Raw genomic sequence first — 18,669 nt, forward strand, 5'->3', positions numbered from 1 at the left:
GCTGGCATGTGGTGCTGGGGGATTGAACCGCGGTCCCTGATGCTTTTGCTAAGCTTGTTCTAAGTAGGTGCTTTAGACCACTGAGCCATCTCTCCAGCCCGGTTTATTTTGTTTTTGAGACTGAGCCTTGTTGTGTAGCCCAGGCTGGCCTCAAACTCATGGTGATCCTCCTTCCTCAGCCTCCCAAGTGCTAGGATTACAGGCATGTAATCCACCACGCTTGGCCTCTAACCAGTTTTCTTACTTCATCCCTGCTCCATCCTTTGATGGAAGTACATAGACCTGAAAAAAGGGGTGCACGAGCGGGAAGACATGCACAGGGCTCCCCAGCTTTCCCATGCTACTCTGCGTGCCCAGAGACTGTACTGAGGAGGAGTCAGGGTGGGCAGTGGCTTGGGCAGTCACCCCAGAGGAGTGCTAGTCACCTCAATGTAAGGCTTCCCACTTGCTTGTCCCTGCTGCGGAAGGAGGGCTGCGGAAGGAGGGCCGAGGCCAGGGGCTTCTCCTTTCCTGTCCGGCCGGTGCCCGCAGGCATGGCTGCAGATGGTGGGCCGGACGGGCAGCACCTGAGCCACACAGGGTCACCCTGCAGAGCCCAGGCAGGGTGCTGGGTTGACCCTGTTGGGAAGGGAGCCGGGTTACAGGCCCGAGTGGAGCAGTGGGAGTTTTCAGAGCTGACGTTTGTGTCCCCGCAGTTCTGTTTACAAAGCTGAGTGGTGTTTACAGACAGATGCCTGCTGGGTCCATCTGCCCCTTTGCGGCCCCTGGTCCTTCTCGGAGGGACAGGCACATGGCCACTTTGAGGTCAGAAAATAGTCACATCAAGCGTGCAGGTTAAGCCACGGGCCTGCTTGTCATGGAGGAGAATCTGATTCAACCTCTGCCTAGAGGCCTGGAGCCATGCTTGGGGTCACTTGGGGAGTGGCTGGCCTAGGGTTCAGGTCCCAAACCCTGAGCACAGGCCCTGGGGAGACCCGGCTTGATAGGGGTCTTGGCATCCCTAGTACGGCTCTGGGCCCCTGGCTCAAGGTGAGGGGATGCTGGGGTTGCAGGGACTTCCCTGGGGTGTGTGTGGAGACCAGAGGAGGTATTGGCTTTCACTTGACCCTACCAGCAAGCAGGGTGCTGGGGCCAAGGCCAGGGGAGAGAGAAGGCCCACCCAAGGGCCCAAGCACTAGTCACCAAAGCCCAACAGGGGACCGAAGGGGTGTGACCAACTCCGGCTTATTGAGGGATACTGTGACCTCCATTGGCCCTTTAGGTTGGACACTCTTACTTTTTTTTTTTTTTTTTTGAGGCAGGGTCTGGCTGTGTAGGCCAGGCTGGCCTCAGACGTCATGGTGATCCTCCTGCCTCAGAGCTCAGAAAGGGAGTGGGGGGATTACAGGCCTTCTTCACCAAGCCTGCCTGTTTTGGTTACTCTTGTCATTCATTCATTCATTCATTCATTCATTCATTCATTCATTCATTCATTCGCTCAGGGAAGGAAGGCACTTAGATGGCTTTCACTCTGGGCCTCTCACCATCTTTGCCCCAGGGTTAAAGGGTGGGGGGCCCTAGGCCTGCGTCCTCCCAGAGGAAATAGGACCTCCTGCTGCAGGAGAAAATTAATGGGTCTGGGGAGGTTGGTGAGGAGCTGGGGCGCAGAAGGGATGCCAGCCTGGCTGGGGTGGCAGCAGATTTTGGAGGCTGGTGTTACCACTGGTCTGCAAACGCTGGGGCGGCCACAATGCAGGTAAACAAACGGCACGCAGGGTGGGGCCGCTGCCTTCGCTGACCTCCGGCCCAGCCTCCAGCCCTGGTGTTTGGCAGTGGCTTTGGGAGAGTTACTGTTTACGTACAAGGTGTGATTGTGTGTGTGTGTGTGTGTGTGTGTGTGTGTGTGTGTGTGTGTGTGTGTGTCTTTGTGTTTGCATGCAGTTAAGTGACCTGGAAAGGATGAAGGATGTGGCCACCCAGATCCGAGTTCAAATCGTGCCTCTGAGGAGGTTCCCATTCTTTGCAGCCTTGGGTCACCCTGACCCCTGCTGGCCTCAGTTTTTTTTTTTTTTTTCTTTGTGAAACAGAGGTGGCAGCCTGGGCCTGGAGGGTGAGGAGAGGCCATGCAAGGGCGATACCCAGCTCAGGTGCCCCCGGCCCCTGGCACTGTTGTTTTCTGATTGCCTGGCTGCACAGCTGGTGTTCCTTGGAGGTGGTGGCCGCAGGGCTTGGGCTCCCTGTCCCCAGCCTGGCCAGGGCCTGGGGTCTGGCCTTGAGACAGCTGTGCCTATAGAGCAGCTGAAGCTTGGAGGCCGGGGGAGGTCCCGGCAGTGGACGTTATTTTGGGCCTGGCTGCCACCCAGGCTCCTATTTCTCTTGGGAGCCTGCGGGGGAGGGGTGGGATGGGCAGGGGTGCTGGGGTGTGTGGCCTGGAGTAGGGGGCCAGGGGCTCACCCCCTGTCCTGGGGTGGATGGGGTTCTGCTTGTGGGCTGTTCCCTTTCTCTGCTGCCTTTGGTCTGCCTGGGGTGGGGACAGAAACACTCTAGGTGACACCAGGAGGCTACTGGTATGTGGCCCTTGGCCGAGATGGGAACCTAGGGAGCTGCCCAGGGTGGCCCCTAGGATTTGACTGCAGGCTCCATGTCACCTCTCTTCAGGTCTCAACCTAGTGACGGTGTCCCTTGCATTTGCAGAGTCCCTGGGAGGGCAGCAGGGGCCGGCAGGATTCCGGGCAGCCGGCACCTGTGGGCCTGTGTATCCCAGGTGCCCCCCCAGCCTCCCGGGCACCACGAGCTGGGTGATTCATCTTCTCACCAGAGCAGAAAAACAAGTTCCACTGGGCACGTTAATCTACTCTGGGTGGCAGGCCTGGCGTTGGCTGTCACCCAGAGCCCCTCACTGGGGCGCTTGCCCAGCAGTAGGCCTGGGCTTGGTGACGGCTTGGGGTCCTAGGCACCAGGCTGAGTTGCAGGTGTGGCGAGCGATTTGTCTCTATGCCCCATGGCTGCTGACTGGTGCCAGGAAGGCTCACAGGGGTGACGTTGTATCCTGTGGCAGGAGTCTGTGGCATGGGTTCTGCCAGCTGGTTCTGCAGCCTGGCCCTGAGGAGGAGGCCAGGGTGAGGTGCTGGCAAAGGCGGCTGCAGGGCCAGGCTCTTTGTCCCTGTGGGGGGTATCAGGTCCTGGGGGTCCCCTGTGCCCCAGCTATGACTCTGCTGGCCTTCCTTCTGCCCTCTCTGGGTGGCATTGTGGGGTGGGTGCCTGAGTGGGAGGTGGGCACGTGGGTGTTGGAGTGGCGCCGGGAGAGCGTCCCGAGTCTGTTCTGCCTGGGCCATCGCGGGGGGATCCCGAGGTCTTGTGATTCATCCTTGCCTCTCTTGGGGGATTTTTACCCTCAGCCTGGTGTCACTCCTGGGGACAAAGGGAGGCTTTCTCTGCTCACTGCCACCCTGCACTGGCTGGTGTTGACGGACATCCCAAGGGGCTCACGCCCTGGAGTTGCTGTGGGTGGGTGCAGCTGGGGAGCCTGGAGTTTCCCTGAAAGCGTCCTCCCATGTGGGGCCTGCCAGAAGGGCCGGGGGACACGGGGCAGGGAATGTGGAGGGCCGTCTGGGCAGCATCCTGACCGGTCCGTCCCTCCTGCCAGTGTGCACGGGCACAGACATGAAGCTGCAGCTCCCTGCCAGCCCCGAGACCCACCTGGAGATGCTCCGCACCCTCTACCAGGGCTGCCAGGTGGTGCAGGGGAACCTGGAGCTCACCCACCTCCCCGCGGATGCCAACCTCGCCTTCCTGCAGGTGAGGACCAGGGCGAGCCGGTGTTCCTCCTCAGCCAAGCGGTCCCGGCCGTGGACACCTTTGGGTGGGGCGTGTCCATGTTGCTGCTCGATGTTTTGCAGTGGTGGTGGTGTTGTTATGGGTTTGGTTTTTGAGATGGTCTCACAATGTAGCCCAGGCTGGCCTCAAACTCAAGGTGACCCTCCTGCCTCAGCTTCAGTGCTGGGATGAAAGGCGTGTGCCACCATGCTGGGTCTGCTCAGTTTTGTACTCCCTTGCAGCATGGTCACCTCCCCTGCCCTGTCACTGTCCCTCTCCCACCTGGAATGAGCAGAGATGGGAGATGTGGGCTCGGGACCCAGCCCTGCAGTGTGTGGAGTCTGTACTCCTCTCTGCCTAGGGAGACCCTGGGGAAGGGATAAGAGAAACGTCTATGGGAACACAGGACCAGCTGGCAGGGCTGCATCCCTGGCTGTGGATGGCTGGGGTGAGCTGCTCGGTTTGTTACCTGGAGACCTCTTGTGGGCCTGGCCTTTTACAGACAGAAAGCTGAGGTGCAGGGTGGTGGGGGCTTCCAGGTGCTCTCGCCTTTCTCCATCCTGTGAGAATCTGGTGAAGCCAGCTAGGAGCAACCTCTATCTTGTTTTTATGGTTGTTTTTTGAGACAGGGTCTGGCTACGTACCGTAGCCCAGGCAGGTCTTGAACTCATTTTGTAGCCCAGGCTGGCCATGGTGAATTTACAGAGATCTTCCTGCTTCAGCTCCCTGAATGCTAAAATTATGGGAGTGCACCCCACTGTCAGAGCATCTCTGGAGGCCCCAGTATTGTGGCTGCCTGGGCCCAGCCCTGCCTCATGGCTCCACCCGCCCCTTCCCAGGACATCCAGGAGGTACAGGGCTACCTGCTCATCGCTCACAGCCAAGTGAGGCAGATCCCACTGCAGAGGCTGCGGATCGTGAGGGGCACCCAGCTCTTTGAGGACAGCTATGCCTTGGCCGTGCTGGACAACGGGGACCCTCTGGAGAGTACCACCCCGGTTCCGGGAGGGCTGCAGGAGCTGCAGCTCCGGAGTCTCACAGGTGGCCTTCACTGTCGTTGAAACCTTTTGGTGCCTGGGAATTCCCGGGGCCAGCATGTTGCAGGCCCTGGGTTCTGGCCCAGCGCTGAGAAACAACAAAGGAAAAAATCCCCTTCCCTCCGGAAGGTACTGCTTGCCCCAGTGTGCACAGTTAAGCCTTGTAGTCGGGCTGGGCTTTTGGTGATCCTTCTGCCTCAGCTCCCTGAGTGCTGGGGTGACAAGTGTGGTCTTCCACACCCGGCTCTAGGGCCTCTTATATTATTAGTAATTTTTTTTGTCCGTGCTCAACCCTGAGGGCCGCCCTTGGTGCTGGGGCAGAGCCCAGGGCCTTGTGCATGCCAGCAGGTGTTTTACCCTGAGCCTCAGCGTTGGCCTCGCCACCATGCAGGGTCCACTGGTGAGGTACAGGAAGGGTGGTGTTTGTGTCCCCTGAACGTGCACCCATAGGCATCCTCGTTGCTCCAGGCTTGGGGTGCTGTGGCTGGGTCAGCTCCTCCAGAAGGCAGCGCCCCAAGAGCCTGGAGATGGCCCAAGGCAGAGCCCTGACCATGCCCACTCCACAGAGATCCTGAAGGGAGGGGTCCTGATCCAGCGGAACCCCCGGCTGTGCCACCAGGACAGTATCCTGTGGGAGGACATCTTCCACAAGAACAACCGGCTGGTCCCCGTATGGGTGGACACCAACCGCTCTCGAACCTGTAAGCCGCACTCCGACGATCGCCTCCCCTCTGCCCTCCTCCCCCTCTTTTGTTCCTCTTCTGCCTCTTCAGTCTGTCTCTCCCATTTCTTTCTTTCTCCCCTCCACTTCTTGCTGCTGCCTCTGGGTGTGGAGACCCTTTGTCCAGGGTTGCGGCATAGCCCAGGCTGGCCTCAAATTCGTGGTGATCCTCCTGTCTCAGCCTTCCACGTTCTGGGATGATGCCCTAGGCGCCCCCCCCCCCCGCTCTGTCGCTCACCGCCTCTCCCTGCCTCTCTTCCAGGCCCACCGTGCTCCCCAGCCTGCAGAACCCCCTACTGCTGGGGAGGAACCTCCCAGGATTGTCAGAGCTGTGAGTCTGGGGCTGTCCCGGGCAGGGTGATTGGGTGCCAGGTAGCCGCCTGGGTGCTACCTGCTGCCCACCCTCACCTTGCCCTTCCCCTGACAGTGACACGCACGGTGTGTGCTGGTGGCTGCGCCCGCTGCAAGGGTCCCCAACCCACTGACTGCTGTCACGAGCAGTGTGCTGCGGGCTGCACAGGCCCCAAGCACTCCGACTGCCTGGTACGCCTCCTGCGAGGGGTGGGTACCCCACCTGGCACTACTCTGTGCCCTGGTACCCAGGGAGACACGGCCACCTGTCCCCTCAGGCCTGCCTGCACTTCAATCACAGTGGCATCTGTGAGCTGCACTGCCCGGCTCTGGTCACCTACAACACCGACACCTTTGAGTCCATGCCCAACCCCGAAGGCCGCTACACCTTTGGTGCCAGCTGTGTGACCACCTGTCCCTGTGAGTGCCAGCGGTGGGGAGCATGTGGAGACTGTGTCCCTTGTCTCAGAGGCAGATCCTGAGCTTCCTGGTTCTTCTGATAGCTACGGAGCAGGTGGCACTTACTCAGCATGCCACTTTGTTGCTACGCCTTGGTTTTCTTATCTGTAAAATGGGAGACAGGTATAGTGGTACATGCCTGTAATCCCAGCACTTGGGAGGCTGGGGCAGGAGGGTCACTGGGAGTTCAAGGGCATTGTCATACTTACTCAGTCCGAGATGTGCTAAGCAATCATTACTGTCTTCTATACAGCGTACAACACAAAAGCTTCCGGAAGTATTGAATGATATTTTAATTTAATGATTAAATGAATGATGATTTAAATTCTCATTTGACTGAGAAATATAAAAATGCATTTAAGGGCCGGGGAGATAAGTCAGTGGGCCTGAATACAATTCCTGGCTCTGCAAAAAAAAAAAAAAAAAAAATTAATAGTGAATATACCTCATTGCTTTTTCATTATCTACCTTGGACAGGGTCTCCCTAAGTCAGTAAGCTGGCCGCACCGGGCTTGCATTTGTGACCCTCCTGCCTGGAAGGCAGGTGTGCACCACCGCACCCAGCTTTTGGCTTCCTCTTTTGCTCATCACGCGCCCTTGCTCTGAGGAATGTCACGTAGGTTCCGATGCACTGCGTGGTGGTACTGGTCTGGCACCAGGCACAGTGACTCTGGTCACAAGTTGTGCACGGACACGCGTCCCTGTCTCCACAGACAACTACCTCTCCACGGATGTGGGCTCCTGCACGCTGGTCTGTCCCTTGAACAACCAGGAGGTGACAGCAGAGGATGGAACCCAGCGCTGTGAGAAGTGTAGCAGGCCATGTGCCCGAGGTGCCCGCCCTGCGCCCAGCCTTGCCCTGCTGGTGTGGTGAGGGACTCCGGCGGCCAGGTCGGGCTGAGCCATGCCTTCCGCCCTGCAGTGTGCTACGGGCTGGGCATGGAGCACCTCCGGGCCGCCAGGGCTGTCACCAGTGCTAACATCCAAGAGTTTGCTGGCTGCAAGAAGATCTTTGGGAGCCTGGCGTTTCTGCCCGAGAGCTTTGAGGGGTGAGAGTGGGCTATGTGGGGCAGACCTGGCCCGAGGCCCCCGATGTGGCCACATGTTGCTGGGGGCACTGGGGACGTGAGCTCAGCTCGGAGTGATGACAGTTCCGGGATCAGGTCCCATTGAGTTTGTTCATGGCCGCTTGTCTCCTAAAGCCTCCTACTGGAGAGGATCCAAGTGAATGTCAGTAGGGGAGTGGATAAATGCACGGTGCTTTATAGTACAGTGGAATCCTCAGGGGCTGGGGGCGGTGCACACCTGTAATCCTGGTGCCTGGAAGGCTGAGGCAGGAGGATCCCAGAGAGCTCCAGGCCAGTCTGAGGTACAGAGCAAATTCAAGGCCAACCTGAAGGAGTAGGGAGACTTTGTCTCAAAAAGTGAGGGGGCCTGCCCCTTAGCTCAGTTCTTTAAGTGGCTGCTTCAACAAAGCAGTCAGGCTCAGGTTGCTGTGGTTTGATCCCCACAATTCAAGCCAGCCAAACCTGCCCTGAAGGCATTCGGAGCAAAACAAAAACAAAAAAAGTAAGTGAACAAATGGTAGGGGAGATAGCTCAGTGGAATAAGTGTTTATCTGCTAAGTGCAAGGTCCTGAGTTCAATTCCTGGTACAGGGGTGGGGGGTAGGGGGGGTTGGTTGTCAGTTCTCAGAACAGCACCAGGCAGATCCTGAGTGCTTCTAATGTTAGCTTTTGTCCTCCGACCTGGGTGGGTCAGCGCTCCTTTCCACTGTTGGTCACTTGGGCCAATTTCAGTTTTTCCTCGGGCACATTGCTAGAAGGAAGATTTCGAGATTGAAGGATGCAAGCGATGTTTTCACAGATCCTGCCGCACCAAATGGGCCGGCAGAGAGCTCAGCCCAGTGGGCAAGGGGTTGAAGGTGGAGGTGCTGGCGAGGTGCAGCGTGGGTGTGGCCGAGGGGCCCCCTAATTCCTCCCTGTCCTTCCAGGGACCCTGCCTCCAACACAGCACCCCTGCTGCCCAAGCAGCTCAGCGTGTTTGAGACCCTGGAGGAGATAACAGGTGGGTGCTGCCCTCCGCACCTTGCTCACCTTGCTCTTGGGGTGGGGCGGCCCCGCCTGTCCCGTGCCCCTAGCCACGCCCTCTGCCCACAGGTTACCTGTACATCTCGGCATGGCCGGAAACCATGCAAGACCTCAGCGTCTTCCAGAGCCTTCGGGTCATCCGAGGGCGCGTTCTGCACAAGTGAGAACTGGGAGATGGCAAGGGGGAGCCCCGTTCCCAGGGACACCCCAGAGAGGGGCAGGCAGCTCTCCCCCGCCCCGCCCTGAGGCTGAGACGCCCCACTCTCCTCCTCAGCGGCGCCTACTCGCTCACTGTGCAAGGGCTGGGCATCCGGTGGCTGGGACTGCGCGCGCTGCGGGAGCTGGGCAGCGGCCTGGCGCTGGTGCACCACAACACCCAGCTCTGTTTCGTGCACACGGTGCCCTGGGACCAGCTCTTCCGGAACCCGCACCAGGCCCTGCTCCACAGCAGCAACCGGCCAGAGGCTGAATGTGGTAAGATGGGCGTCCGGAGTCCGGGCCCTGTGCAGCGCCCCTGGTCGTGGCCCGCAGGGCTGTGGGCACCATTTCACTTCCTGCTGGGTCCTGCCGCACTGCCTTGGCAGCGTGCCCCTCCTTCCCTCTACTCTGCGGTCTCAGAACTCTTTCCCTGCTGCGTGGCCTGGCACCTGCGCCTGGGTTCTTAGGGGGCCAAGGGTCTCCCCTGAGAGTCCCCTACGCCCCTCCTCACCGCAGCCGCTCAAGACCAGGCCTGCAACCCGTTGTGTGCTCACGGCCACTGCTGGGGGCCAGGCCCCACCCAGTGTGTCAACTGCAGCCAGTTCCTCCGGGGCCAGGAGTGCGTGGGGGAATGCCACGTGCTACAGGGGTACGTGGGGCTGGCTGCAGGGGGTGGCAGAGGGGGCACAGGCATCCCCCAGCTTCTCACTGCCACCCCTCATTGTAGGCTCCCCAGGGAGTATGTGAGTGACAGGCACTGTCTACCGTGCCACCCTGAGTGCCAGCCCCAGAATGGCTCTGTGACCTGCTTTGGATCGGTGAGGTGCTGGGGGGCGCTCAGATGGGGATCCCCCAGACCCTGGCGGGTTGGTGAGAAGCTCAGATCCAGATGGCAGGAAGGGAGCCCGAGGATGCAGATGTGGGCATTGCCTATTGTATGTGCTGGACACAGGGCCCGGGGGTGACGCAGACCCAGGGAGGCCCATGTCCGTCCTCCCTGCGACGCAGGCTCTCAGGCTGTGTGGACTCAAGTCCAACCCCGGTTTCTCCTTCACGCGGTGAATGTTATAACCGTCCCTTCCTTGTTGGCGTACAGTGGGAAGGGAGTTAAATAGGACTTGGCTGGGCATCTGGGCATTGAGAAAGGCTTCCCCCGTAGTTGTCACTGTCCCTCCATGTCACACCTTGGCGGGTGCATGACCCTCTCTGGGCACTTCGGTTTCCAGGTCAAAGTCCCCACTTGGGATTAGGACTTGAGGGAGGGGTGCTGGGTGTGCAGAGACTGAGGAATAAATTGAGGAGGGGCTGGGGCGAGGACACCGGGCTTGCTGCTGGGGTCGGTGCCAACTCCCTGCCCACCCTTCGTCCCCAGGAGGCTGACCAGTGCGTGGCCTGTGCCCACTACAAGGACCCACCCCTGTGTGTGGCCCGCTGCCCCAGTGGTGTGAAGCCTGACCTGTCCTACATGCCCATCTGGAAATTCCCGGATGAGGAGGGCACCTGCCAGCCGTGTCCAATCAACTGCACCCACTCGTGAGTCTCGGGAGGGATGCTTTCCTGGGAGGGACCGTCTCAGGCCCTTACTGTCAAAGGGGAAAACTCTATTTTTGCTTTCCTTGCCCTGAGATGTAACTGCTCATTTCTTTTTTTTAATCAGAAAAAGTAACACCTTAAACACTTTAATTGCTGGGTGTGAGGTTGTACACCTGTAATCTCAGCACTCAGGAGGCTGAGGCAGGAAGATCCTTGTGAATTCAAGGCCAGACTGGGCTTCATTGTGTGTTCCTGGCTGGTCTGAATTATATACTGAGACTCTGTCTCCGAAAAAAAAAAAAAAGAAAAAAACAGAATTTTGTACTGACACACAAAATATAAATTAATGTTGCTACTTCTTACTATTAATACTTTTGAATACTTCCCCCCCCCCTTTTTTTTTTTTTCGGAACCAGGGGTTAAACTCAGGCCCTTGCACTTGCAAGGCAAGTGCTTATTCTATTGGGCCATCTCCCTGGCTCCCCTTCCTTTTAATTAATTAGTTTATTTTGGTGCTACTCAGGGTTGAACCCAAGGCCTTTGAAATGAGTTACATCCCTCGTCCTACTGTAGTTTTTATTCAGAGACAGGGTCCTGCTAAGTTCCGTGGGCTGGACTTCAGTTTGCGCCCCTCTGCCTCAGCCTCCCAGAGTGCTGGGGTTGGGGGCGTGTACCCCCATGCCTGGCTGCTTCTGTTTCCTTTTTCCAGTTTATTGCAGGCGCAGCCCATGCCAGCTGCCTAGCGTGCTGATGTTGTCCATTTAGGGCATACACCGAGAGGTGGACGATGAGGCCTCTGATGTTCTTTTACTCACGGATGGGTTGGTGCTGGGAATCAAACCCAGGGCCTCACACACAGAGCACATACTCAACCCAAGTGCACCCCAGGCCCCAGGATTGAATAGGTGGCACCAGACTCTTCATAGGAGAAGGGGTTGCTTTACCCAGGATGCTTTATGGAGGGAACAACTGGCGGCTCCCCACTGCCCCTGGGGAGCCCTCCTGCCAGCTCTTGGGGTCTGGAAGCACTGTGACCTCAGCTCGCTTCTGCCTTGTACAAAGGACGATCACCCCCAGCACACCCATGTGGAGGGTGTGGCAGGCGTTGTTGAAGCCACTGTTTCTCTTGCAGCTGTGTCGACCTGGATGACAGGGGCTGCCCAGCAGAGCAGAGAGCCAGGTGAGCCTGTTCCCCAGGAGGACCTGCAGGGCGCCCCCTCTCTGTCCCTAGGGGTCACTGCAGTCCTGCCATGAGTCCCTGCCTGGCCTCCCTCCTACTGGCCTCCCCAGGTGGCTGGAGACCTACACAGGATGAGGAGGGCATGGACAGGGCAGGATCCAGGACCCTCGCCCAGGGGGAGCTTAGTGTCTCTTGAGGGCCACAGGCCACGTTCAGCTCCCTGGAACTCCAGCTCGATGAAGCAAGAGTGCAGCCCCCGAAGGGTGGGGTTGTTTGCTGTGAGACTGGGACTGAACCCAGGGCCTGTGTGCCGAGCTACAACCCCAGCGACCCTGCACCCCTTTTAATGTGTTGAGACAAGTCTCAGACAGTTGCTAGGGTGCTCGGGCTAGGCTCCAGTTTTCAGTCCTCCTGCCTTAGCCTCCCGGAGTGCTCGGATGACAGGTGTGCACCACCACTCCCAGCTGGACCGGTGATTCCTTAACAGCATGACAGAGGCTCATAGAGCTGGTGGCTGTCGAGCCAGGCATTGAAAGGGGCATAGGCATCTGCCTCGTGCTGGTGGACAGCTGGGTGAGGGCCAGGCTCTAGGTTTGGCTGAAGGTTTTGCTGGGGGCGGAGAGAGGAAGCCAGGAAGCTGGGGCCTGGTCAAGGGTAGATTTGGGGGACAGAGGCTTTGAGCATCAGGCTGCAGAGCATTGCTGTGAAGATGTGGGGAGCCCCTAGAGATTGTGCGCAGGGCCTGCATTGGGCAAGGAGTGGGGGGATAGCTAAATGCTTGGGAACTCCTGCGGCCTGGTGATGAGCTGGGTTGTGACAGAGGACCCACTTGAGACCCTGACCAGAGCAGCCGTAGGTGCGAGGCTAGAAGCGGGGAGATCTGGAGGGGTGCACAGCTGCAGCGTCACCCCAGGTGCACCTCGAGGGGCGGGGGTGCCCGTAGGCTGCACAGGAATAAACTCCTCGGAAGCCTGGGCTGGGACTCTCGCCCTCACTGAGGAGGCCATAGGGAGCCATGGCAGGCATTAAGAGCGTGGAGGAAAGGGCCAGAGCCTGTGGGTCACCCTTCCCACTTCCGGTTCCAAAAGTCTGGGACCTTCGTCCCTTCACGGGGCCCCTTTGAGCCCCTGCCTTGGTTTGGCCCCCATCACTGACCCTGGCTCCCGCCCCCAGCCCCGTGACGTCCATCATCGCTGCTGTGGTGGGTATCTTGCTCTTCCTGGTCGTGGGTTTGGTGGTCGGCTTCATCATCAAGCGGAGGCGGCAGAAGATCCGGAAGTACACCATGCGCAGGTTGCTGCAGGAGACCGAGGTGAGGCGGCCTTGCGCCTCTGCGTGTCCGGTTGCGCAGCTGGCCAGGCACCGACTCACCACACCCTCTCTGCAGCTGGTGGAGCCGCTCACACCCAGCGGGGCCATTCCCAACCAGGCTCAGATGCGAATCCTGAAGGAGACGGAGCTAAGGAAGGTGAAGGTGCTTGGATCTGGAGCTTTCGGCACCGTGTACAAGGTCAGAGCCCCGAGGTGGGCGGGGCTGAGTAGGGGCGGGGCTGTTTGGGGGAGCGCTGAGAGCGAGCTGGCAGATCCTACACCCCCCCCCACATCTCTTCCTCCTCAGGGTATCTGGATCCCCGATGGTGAGAATGTGAAAATCCCCGTGGCCATCAAAGTGTTGCGGGAAAACACATCCCCCAAAGCCAACAAGGAAATCTTGGATGTAAGCCCCTCCGCCCCCTAGGCGACCCCCTGGCTGCAGTCTCCACTCTTCTGGCTGGGTCTGGCCCCTGCTCCTGTTCAGTGTACCCCTATCTGCAGGAAGCCTACGTGATGGCTGGGGTGGGCTCCCCATATGTGTCCCGTCTCCTGGGCATCTGCCTGACATCCACGGTGCAGCTGGTGACGCAGCTCATGCCCTACGGCTGTCTCCTGGACCACGTCCGGGAACATCGCGGCCGCCTGGGCTCCCAGGACCTGCTCAACTGGTGCGTGCAGATCGCCAAGGTAGGCACTGCGGGAACCGAGCCTTGTCTGCACCAGGTACGTGGCGGACCTCAGCTGGGCCAGGCCCCGGGGTCCACACAGTACCTTATGCCTAGGGCATGAGCTACCTGGAGGATGTACGCCTGGTGCACAGAGACCTGGCTGCCCGAAACGTGCTGGTGAAGAGCCCCAACCATGTGAAGATCACAGACTTCGGGCTGGCACGGCTGCTGGACATCGATGAGACGGAGTACCATGCGGATGGGGGCAAGGTCGGGGGAGAGAGCAGGGACGGGCGGAGGCTGGTGTGCGGCCCCAAGAGGTCCCTGGGGAGCACCACCTTCCCACCCCCCATTGGAGAGTTCCCACTTTGCTCCTCCAGGTACCCATCAAGTGGATGGCGTTGGAGTCCATCCTGCGTCGGCGCTTCACCCACCAGAGTGACGTGTGGAGCTATGGTGCGTGGGCTGGGGGCGTGACCGGAAGAGAAGGTGGGGAGATGCTGGGTGGGCCTTGCCACCCCCCATGGTACCAGGCCCCAGGCGGAGCCCGTGACCCGGTGCACCAAAGCACCCCTGGTTCCTCCACTCCTGAAGACTATCTCCGCCCCAGGGGTGACAGTTTGGGAGCTGATGACTTTTGGAGCCAAACCCTACGATGGGATCCCAGCCCGTGAGATCCCCGACCTGCTGGAGAAGGGAGAGCGGCTGCCCCAGCCCCCAATCTGCACCATTGATGTCTACATGATCATGGTCAAATGTGTGTGGGGGAGGGGCAGAGGCGGGGGGGGCAGCATCCAGCAAGCTGTTACAAGAACAAGTGGTTGGACACTGTTTCTGTATGCTTACTTGCCAGGTCTGGCTCCCTAGCACTGCTGGACGTGGGTGCCACTGGAGCCCTGGCAGTGGCTTCCAGGGGAGGTGGGGGGGGGGGGGGGGGGGGGGAGGGACCTAGCTTGGGCTGTGGGTGGGCCCGAGGCACAGGGTGTTTTGGAAGAAGCCTCCTGTCCTATTCACAGCAGAGGCTTCCATCTGCTCCAGACTAGAGCAAAGGCTCTGGAGGGACTATTTGCACAATTAAAGAGCTTCTGCCAGGGATGATGGTGCACACCTGTAATTGTAGTGCTCAGGAGGCTGAGGCAGGAGGATGGAGGCTAGCTGGGCTACAGTGAGGCCCTGTCTCAAATAACCAAGAAAAAGCAGGGAAACAGAAACACACTGAGGTTCGAGATGGAGCCCCAATAGATGTAGCCCTGCTCTGCCTCTGCCACGTGAGGGTGGCGTAGACCCAAGGTTTGGCAGGCAGGGGCAGCCAGCACCTGAACATCCAGGATGAGTGTGCTGAGCCCCTCACCCCCACCCCAGGTTGGATGATCGACTCCGAGTGTCGGCCGCGATTCCGGGAGCTGGTGTCTGAGTTCTCCCGCATGGCCAGGGACCCCCAGCGTTTCGTGGTCATTCAGGTACCCAGCCTTCCCATGCCTCCTGCAGAGGTGGCAGGGGGCACCCCTGAGTGTCCCCATGCAAGGACTGCCACAGGTCTCCTGCTTCCCTAGAATGAGGACCTGGGCCCTACCAGCCCCCTGGACAGCACTTTCTACCGCTCGCTGATAGAAGATGATGACATGGGGGACCTGGTGGATGCGGAGGAGTATCTGGTTCCCCAGCAGGGCTTCTTCTGCCCGGACCCCAGTCCGGGTGCCACGGGCACAGCCCACCGCAGGCACCGAAGCTCGTCCACCCGGGTCAGTGCCAGGGCACCAGGCCGGCTGTTTGCTTGCCCAAGCCCATGTACTAGGGTCCCTGTCCCTGATGTCCCCTAACCAACCCTCTCATGGAGACCCTGTGACCACATTCTCTCCACTGTGATCATAACCATCACCTCCGAAGGTGACCTTGCTTCTCTCTCCCAGGGAACCTCCTCAGGTTCACAAGGGGCCCTGTTATTAGGACCCCGCACATCTTTCTCTTCTGCCCCTAGAGCGGCGGTGGAGAACCGACCCTGGGGCTGGAGCCCCCCGAGGAGGAGCCCCCCCGGTCTCCACTGGCCCCCTCAGAAGGGGCTGGCTCCGACGTGTTTGAGGGTGAGCCAGGAACGGCGGCAGCCAAGGGGCTGCAGAGTCTCCCTCCACACGACCCCAGCCCCCTGCAGCGGTACAGCGAGGACCCCACTGTTCCTCTGGCTCAGGAGACAGACGGCTATGTCCCCCCACTGACCTGCAGCCCCCAGCCTGGTATGGAGTCCAGGCTGGGCTGAGATGGAGACTGGAAGGAGGGGAGCCTCACTTAGGCTCAGGGACACCCCACTTCCTCTCCCTAATGGTCCTCTTTGCCCTTTCAGAATATGTCAACCAGCCAGAAATCCGGCCACAGCCGCCTTCACCCCTAGAGGGTCCTTTGTCCCCTGTCCGCCCTGCTGGTGCCACTCTGGAAAGGCCCAAGACTCTCTCCCCTGGGAAGAATGGGGTTGTCAAGGACGTTTTTGCCTTTGGGGGTACAGTGGAGAACCCGGAGTACTTGGCATCCCGGGGAGGCGCCCCGCCCCATCCTCCACCTGCGTTCAGCCCTGCCTTTGACAACCTCTATTACTGGGACCAGGACCCACCAGAAGAGGGGTCTCCACCCAGCACCTTTGAAGGGACCCCGACAGCAGAGAACCCAGAGTACCTGGGCCTAGATGTGCCTGTGTGAGCCAGGAGGCCCATGGGCCAGGAACCGCACCAAGGAACCTTGCTGCTGCTTGGATTCCCAGAGGGCCAAGCAGGCACCTGAGCCTGATCACAAGAGGGACGGCACCAAGCAGGCTTTGGATTTGGAGCCTGCGGACTTGGGGCTAGCTGGTGGCTGCCACCGCCACAGTGACTGTACCTGAGGCCACAGCCCTGCTTGGCCCTTTTACAGATGCGTGGTACTGGATTGAGAAGCTGAGCCGAGGGAGAAGGTGGTCCCTGGGGAGTGGCTAAGGACAAGGGTGGCCTCTGGGAGCCTGGCCCTGAGACCTAGCACTACCCCAGGGGAGGACAGGAACCAGTGCCCAGACCCACACCTGTACAAAGCGTTTTTTGTTTTGTTTTTACTTGTTTTTTTAAAGATGAAATAAGGACTCCGAGGAAGAGTGAGTGTCCTGTGAACAGGGGTACCCTGGGGGAGGGGAGGGAGCCCCTTTCCATATCCACTTTTTCCATTTGCAGACAGCTGGGCCCAGCCTCTGTCTGGGGTAGTTTTGTGCCAGGCCCCACTGCCCACCTTGCCCATAGGTCTCTTCTGGGGAACGGTTGGCTGGGGTCTTCCCAGAGCCTAAGCCAAATCAGCTCCCTTAGGACTCACAGCCACCTCTCACTTGGGCACTGTCCAACTCACCCCAAAGCCCATCCCCAGAATGGGGTTACTTCTTCCCGGTGGGAAGGGGACTGGGGAATGCTGGGGAAGACGGGAGGCATCGTCTTATGTGACTCAATTTCTTGGCCTTGCTAAGAGGAGCTGCCCACCCACCCAGCAGTCTGGAGGCCAGGCTGACCTCGGTGCAGCCATGCCCCTGGACCTGCCGTGTAAACACACACCACTGCTGAGTGTTTGGAGGGCCTCTTTATTCCAACAGCTGACATGGCCCAGGGCTCTGGGCATGTGAGTTAGATCCACCGCGCTCTGCCAAGTACTGGGACAGGGCTTGGCCGCACACCCACACGGAGCCCAGGAAGGCGGTGCGAGGTGGTTGTGGAAAGTCTACCAAGAGCCCCACCACTCCTACCCTCACAGCCGCAAAGGCTCCTCTTCCCTTCTCTGCTCAAAAGGGTACAGTGGAGGCCAGGGTCCTTAGCTGCCTGGAGCTAAGCGAAGGGAAAGAGGTGGGCGGGTGAGAGCTCCCAGCAGGACTCAGGGAAACCAAGGCATGGACCCTGGAACTTGGAGCCCTCACAGGATGGTGCAGGGCGGGCGGCTGTTGGTGATCTTCTCTAGCGGTTCTCCATTACTGGCTCTGCGGATGGCCTCGATGAGCTAGAAGGGTGCGGAGATGCACAAGAGGATGATACACTGTTGGGGTCGGGGTGCCCCGCCCTGCACTGTACTGCAAATACTCACGTCTTTCTCATAAGGGAAGCCCCCGTTCTCCAACTTGGAGAAGACCAGCTGTCCATTGATCTCGATCTCAAATGCTCCTGGTAGGGAATAAACGGGAGTGGGTGGTACTCCAGAGCCCAAGGCTTGAGCCCCATCAGACACCGGAAAAGGTCACCCCAGGTCAACTCCAAAGTGACCTGCAGGACCCCTGTTTTCAGGCTCTCGATAAAGGGCTCCTCTCCAAACCTGCACTAGTCCAACAGGTTTTCTTTTTTATTTTTTTCACAGAAGGTCCGGCTATATAGTTGAGGCTGGCCTCTAACTCAGAGTCCAGCCTATCCTACCTCAGCCTCGGTGCTGCAGTCCACACCCAGCCACTGCCAACAGCTTTCTCCCCGCAAGCTCTGTCTGTGGCCCCCTCACCTAGGGAAGGGGACTCGCGGGGTGCTTTTACTATGTGCCAAACGCTGCTGGGCACTTGACTGAAGCAGCCAGTGTCCGAGCTAGAACGGCAGTGCCGGGGCCCGGAACACAGCCTGACTCCGCAGGCGATCGTGGCCTCACCCGTGCCTCCGAGGCGCGACTCGATCTCGATGCCTGGGTACTGCTCCTTCACGGCGCTGGCCAGCTCCAGGTAGGTGGCCTCGAAGCCGCAGGGCTCGCTAGGGAAGAGAGGCGGGTGGGCTAGTGTCTCCGGGAGGGGGACCCGTGCAGGGGGATCCGTCCCTCCCGGGACATGCGGAGGCCCGCCCGCCGCAGCTGCTCACCAGTACTCCACCACGATGCGGACCCCGCTGCCCGGTTCCACCTCCCCGGGAGGGGGCGCCACGGACAGCTCCTCGGGCTCCCCGCTCATCGCCACCGGCTGCGCGTGCCCGCCACTTCCGGGTGTGACGTCATGCGCAGGCACGTGACGGGCGGGGCCTCCCGCGCGCTGCGCCCGCGCGGCCCCTGCAGGCTGCGACCGGGGCTGCGTTCAGATGCGGAGCGGCCGGGCGCGCTGGGGCCGCGCCGCTTCCGGGCCTCGGGGCCTCGCCGGAGCGCGGGAGCCCTCTCGGGCTGCGAAGCGCATGTTAATCTGCAAGGGAAGAAAAATCGATGGGGCGAGCAACCTGGGGATGGGCGGGTTGGCTGAGAGGCTTAAAATGTTGCTAACAAGTGGATGACAATTTCTTTTAATTTAAAAATTTACTGTATAATTTGCTAATTAGTTTATTTTGAAGATGGAGATGGAATCCGGGGGCGCTCAGCGATGGAGCTAAGTCCCT

General features: G+C 59.6%; 2 protein-coding genes across 2 annotated transcripts in view; one reads left to right on the forward strand and one right to left on the reverse strand.

Moving 5' to 3' along the window:
* Erbb2 (erb-b2 receptor tyrosine kinase 2) overlaps positions 1 to 16,132 on the forward strand; it is an 18,602-nt gene extending 2,470 nt beyond the window's left edge. The window contains exons 2-27 of the mRNA XM_004633709.2: positions 3,626 to 3,777; positions 4,635 to 4,836; positions 5,399 to 5,533; positions 5,816 to 5,884; positions 5,981 to 6,096; positions 6,183 to 6,324; positions 7,077 to 7,196; positions 7,286 to 7,412; positions 8,356 to 8,429; positions 8,522 to 8,612; positions 8,727 to 8,926; positions 9,167 to 9,299; positions 9,378 to 9,468; positions 10,023 to 10,183; positions 11,316 to 11,363; positions 12,537 to 12,675; positions 12,751 to 12,873; positions 12,982 to 13,080; positions 13,179 to 13,364; positions 13,460 to 13,615; positions 13,726 to 13,801; positions 13,956 to 14,102; positions 14,708 to 14,805; positions 14,899 to 15,087; positions 15,324 to 15,576; positions 15,684 to 16,132. Of these exons, the coding sequence (XP_004633766.1) occupies positions 3,626 to 3,777; positions 4,635 to 4,836; positions 5,399 to 5,533; positions 5,816 to 5,884; positions 5,981 to 6,096; positions 6,183 to 6,324; positions 7,077 to 7,196; positions 7,286 to 7,412; positions 8,356 to 8,429; positions 8,522 to 8,612; positions 8,727 to 8,926; positions 9,167 to 9,299; positions 9,378 to 9,468; positions 10,023 to 10,183; positions 11,316 to 11,363; positions 12,537 to 12,675; positions 12,751 to 12,873; positions 12,982 to 13,080; positions 13,179 to 13,364; positions 13,460 to 13,615; positions 13,726 to 13,801; positions 13,956 to 14,102; positions 14,708 to 14,805; positions 14,899 to 15,087; positions 15,324 to 15,576; positions 15,684 to 16,033 (3,677 nt within the window). The 3' untranslated portion in view covers positions 16,034 to 16,132. The remainder of the gene's footprint in view (positions 1 to 3,625; positions 3,778 to 4,634; positions 4,837 to 5,398; positions 5,534 to 5,815; positions 5,885 to 5,980; positions 6,097 to 6,182; positions 6,325 to 7,076; positions 7,197 to 7,285; positions 7,413 to 8,355; positions 8,430 to 8,521; positions 8,613 to 8,726; positions 8,927 to 9,166; positions 9,300 to 9,377; positions 9,469 to 10,022; positions 10,184 to 11,315; positions 11,364 to 12,536; positions 12,676 to 12,750; positions 12,874 to 12,981; positions 13,081 to 13,178; positions 13,365 to 13,459; positions 13,616 to 13,725; positions 13,802 to 13,955; positions 14,103 to 14,707; positions 14,806 to 14,898; positions 15,088 to 15,323; positions 15,577 to 15,683) is intronic.
* A 776-nt stretch (positions 16,133 to 16,908) lies between these two features.
* Mien1 (migration and invasion enhancer 1) lies at positions 16,909 to 18,318 on the reverse strand. Its single transcript, XM_004633710.2, has 4 exons — positions 18,169 to 18,318; positions 17,966 to 18,063; positions 17,423 to 17,499; positions 16,909 to 17,338 (listed from the first exon to the last, which is right to left on the reverse strand). The coding sequence occupies exons 1-4, from the start codon at positions 18,255 to 18,257 to the stop codon at positions 17,255 to 17,257; spliced, it is 348 nt and encodes a 115-aa protein (XP_004633767.1). The 5' UTR covers positions 18,258 to 18,318; the 3' UTR covers positions 16,909 to 17,254.
* Between the last annotated feature and the right edge of the window lie 351 nt (positions 18,319 to 18,669).

The sequence above is a fragment of the Octodon degus genome, unplaced genomic scaffold (genome assembly GCF_000260255.1).
Source record: "Octodon degus isolate 3935 unplaced genomic scaffold, OctDeg1.0 scaffold00056, whole genome shotgun sequence".
In the NCBI taxonomy this organism is placed as follows: domain Eukaryota; kingdom Metazoa; phylum Chordata; class Mammalia; order Rodentia; family Octodontidae; genus Octodon; species Octodon degus.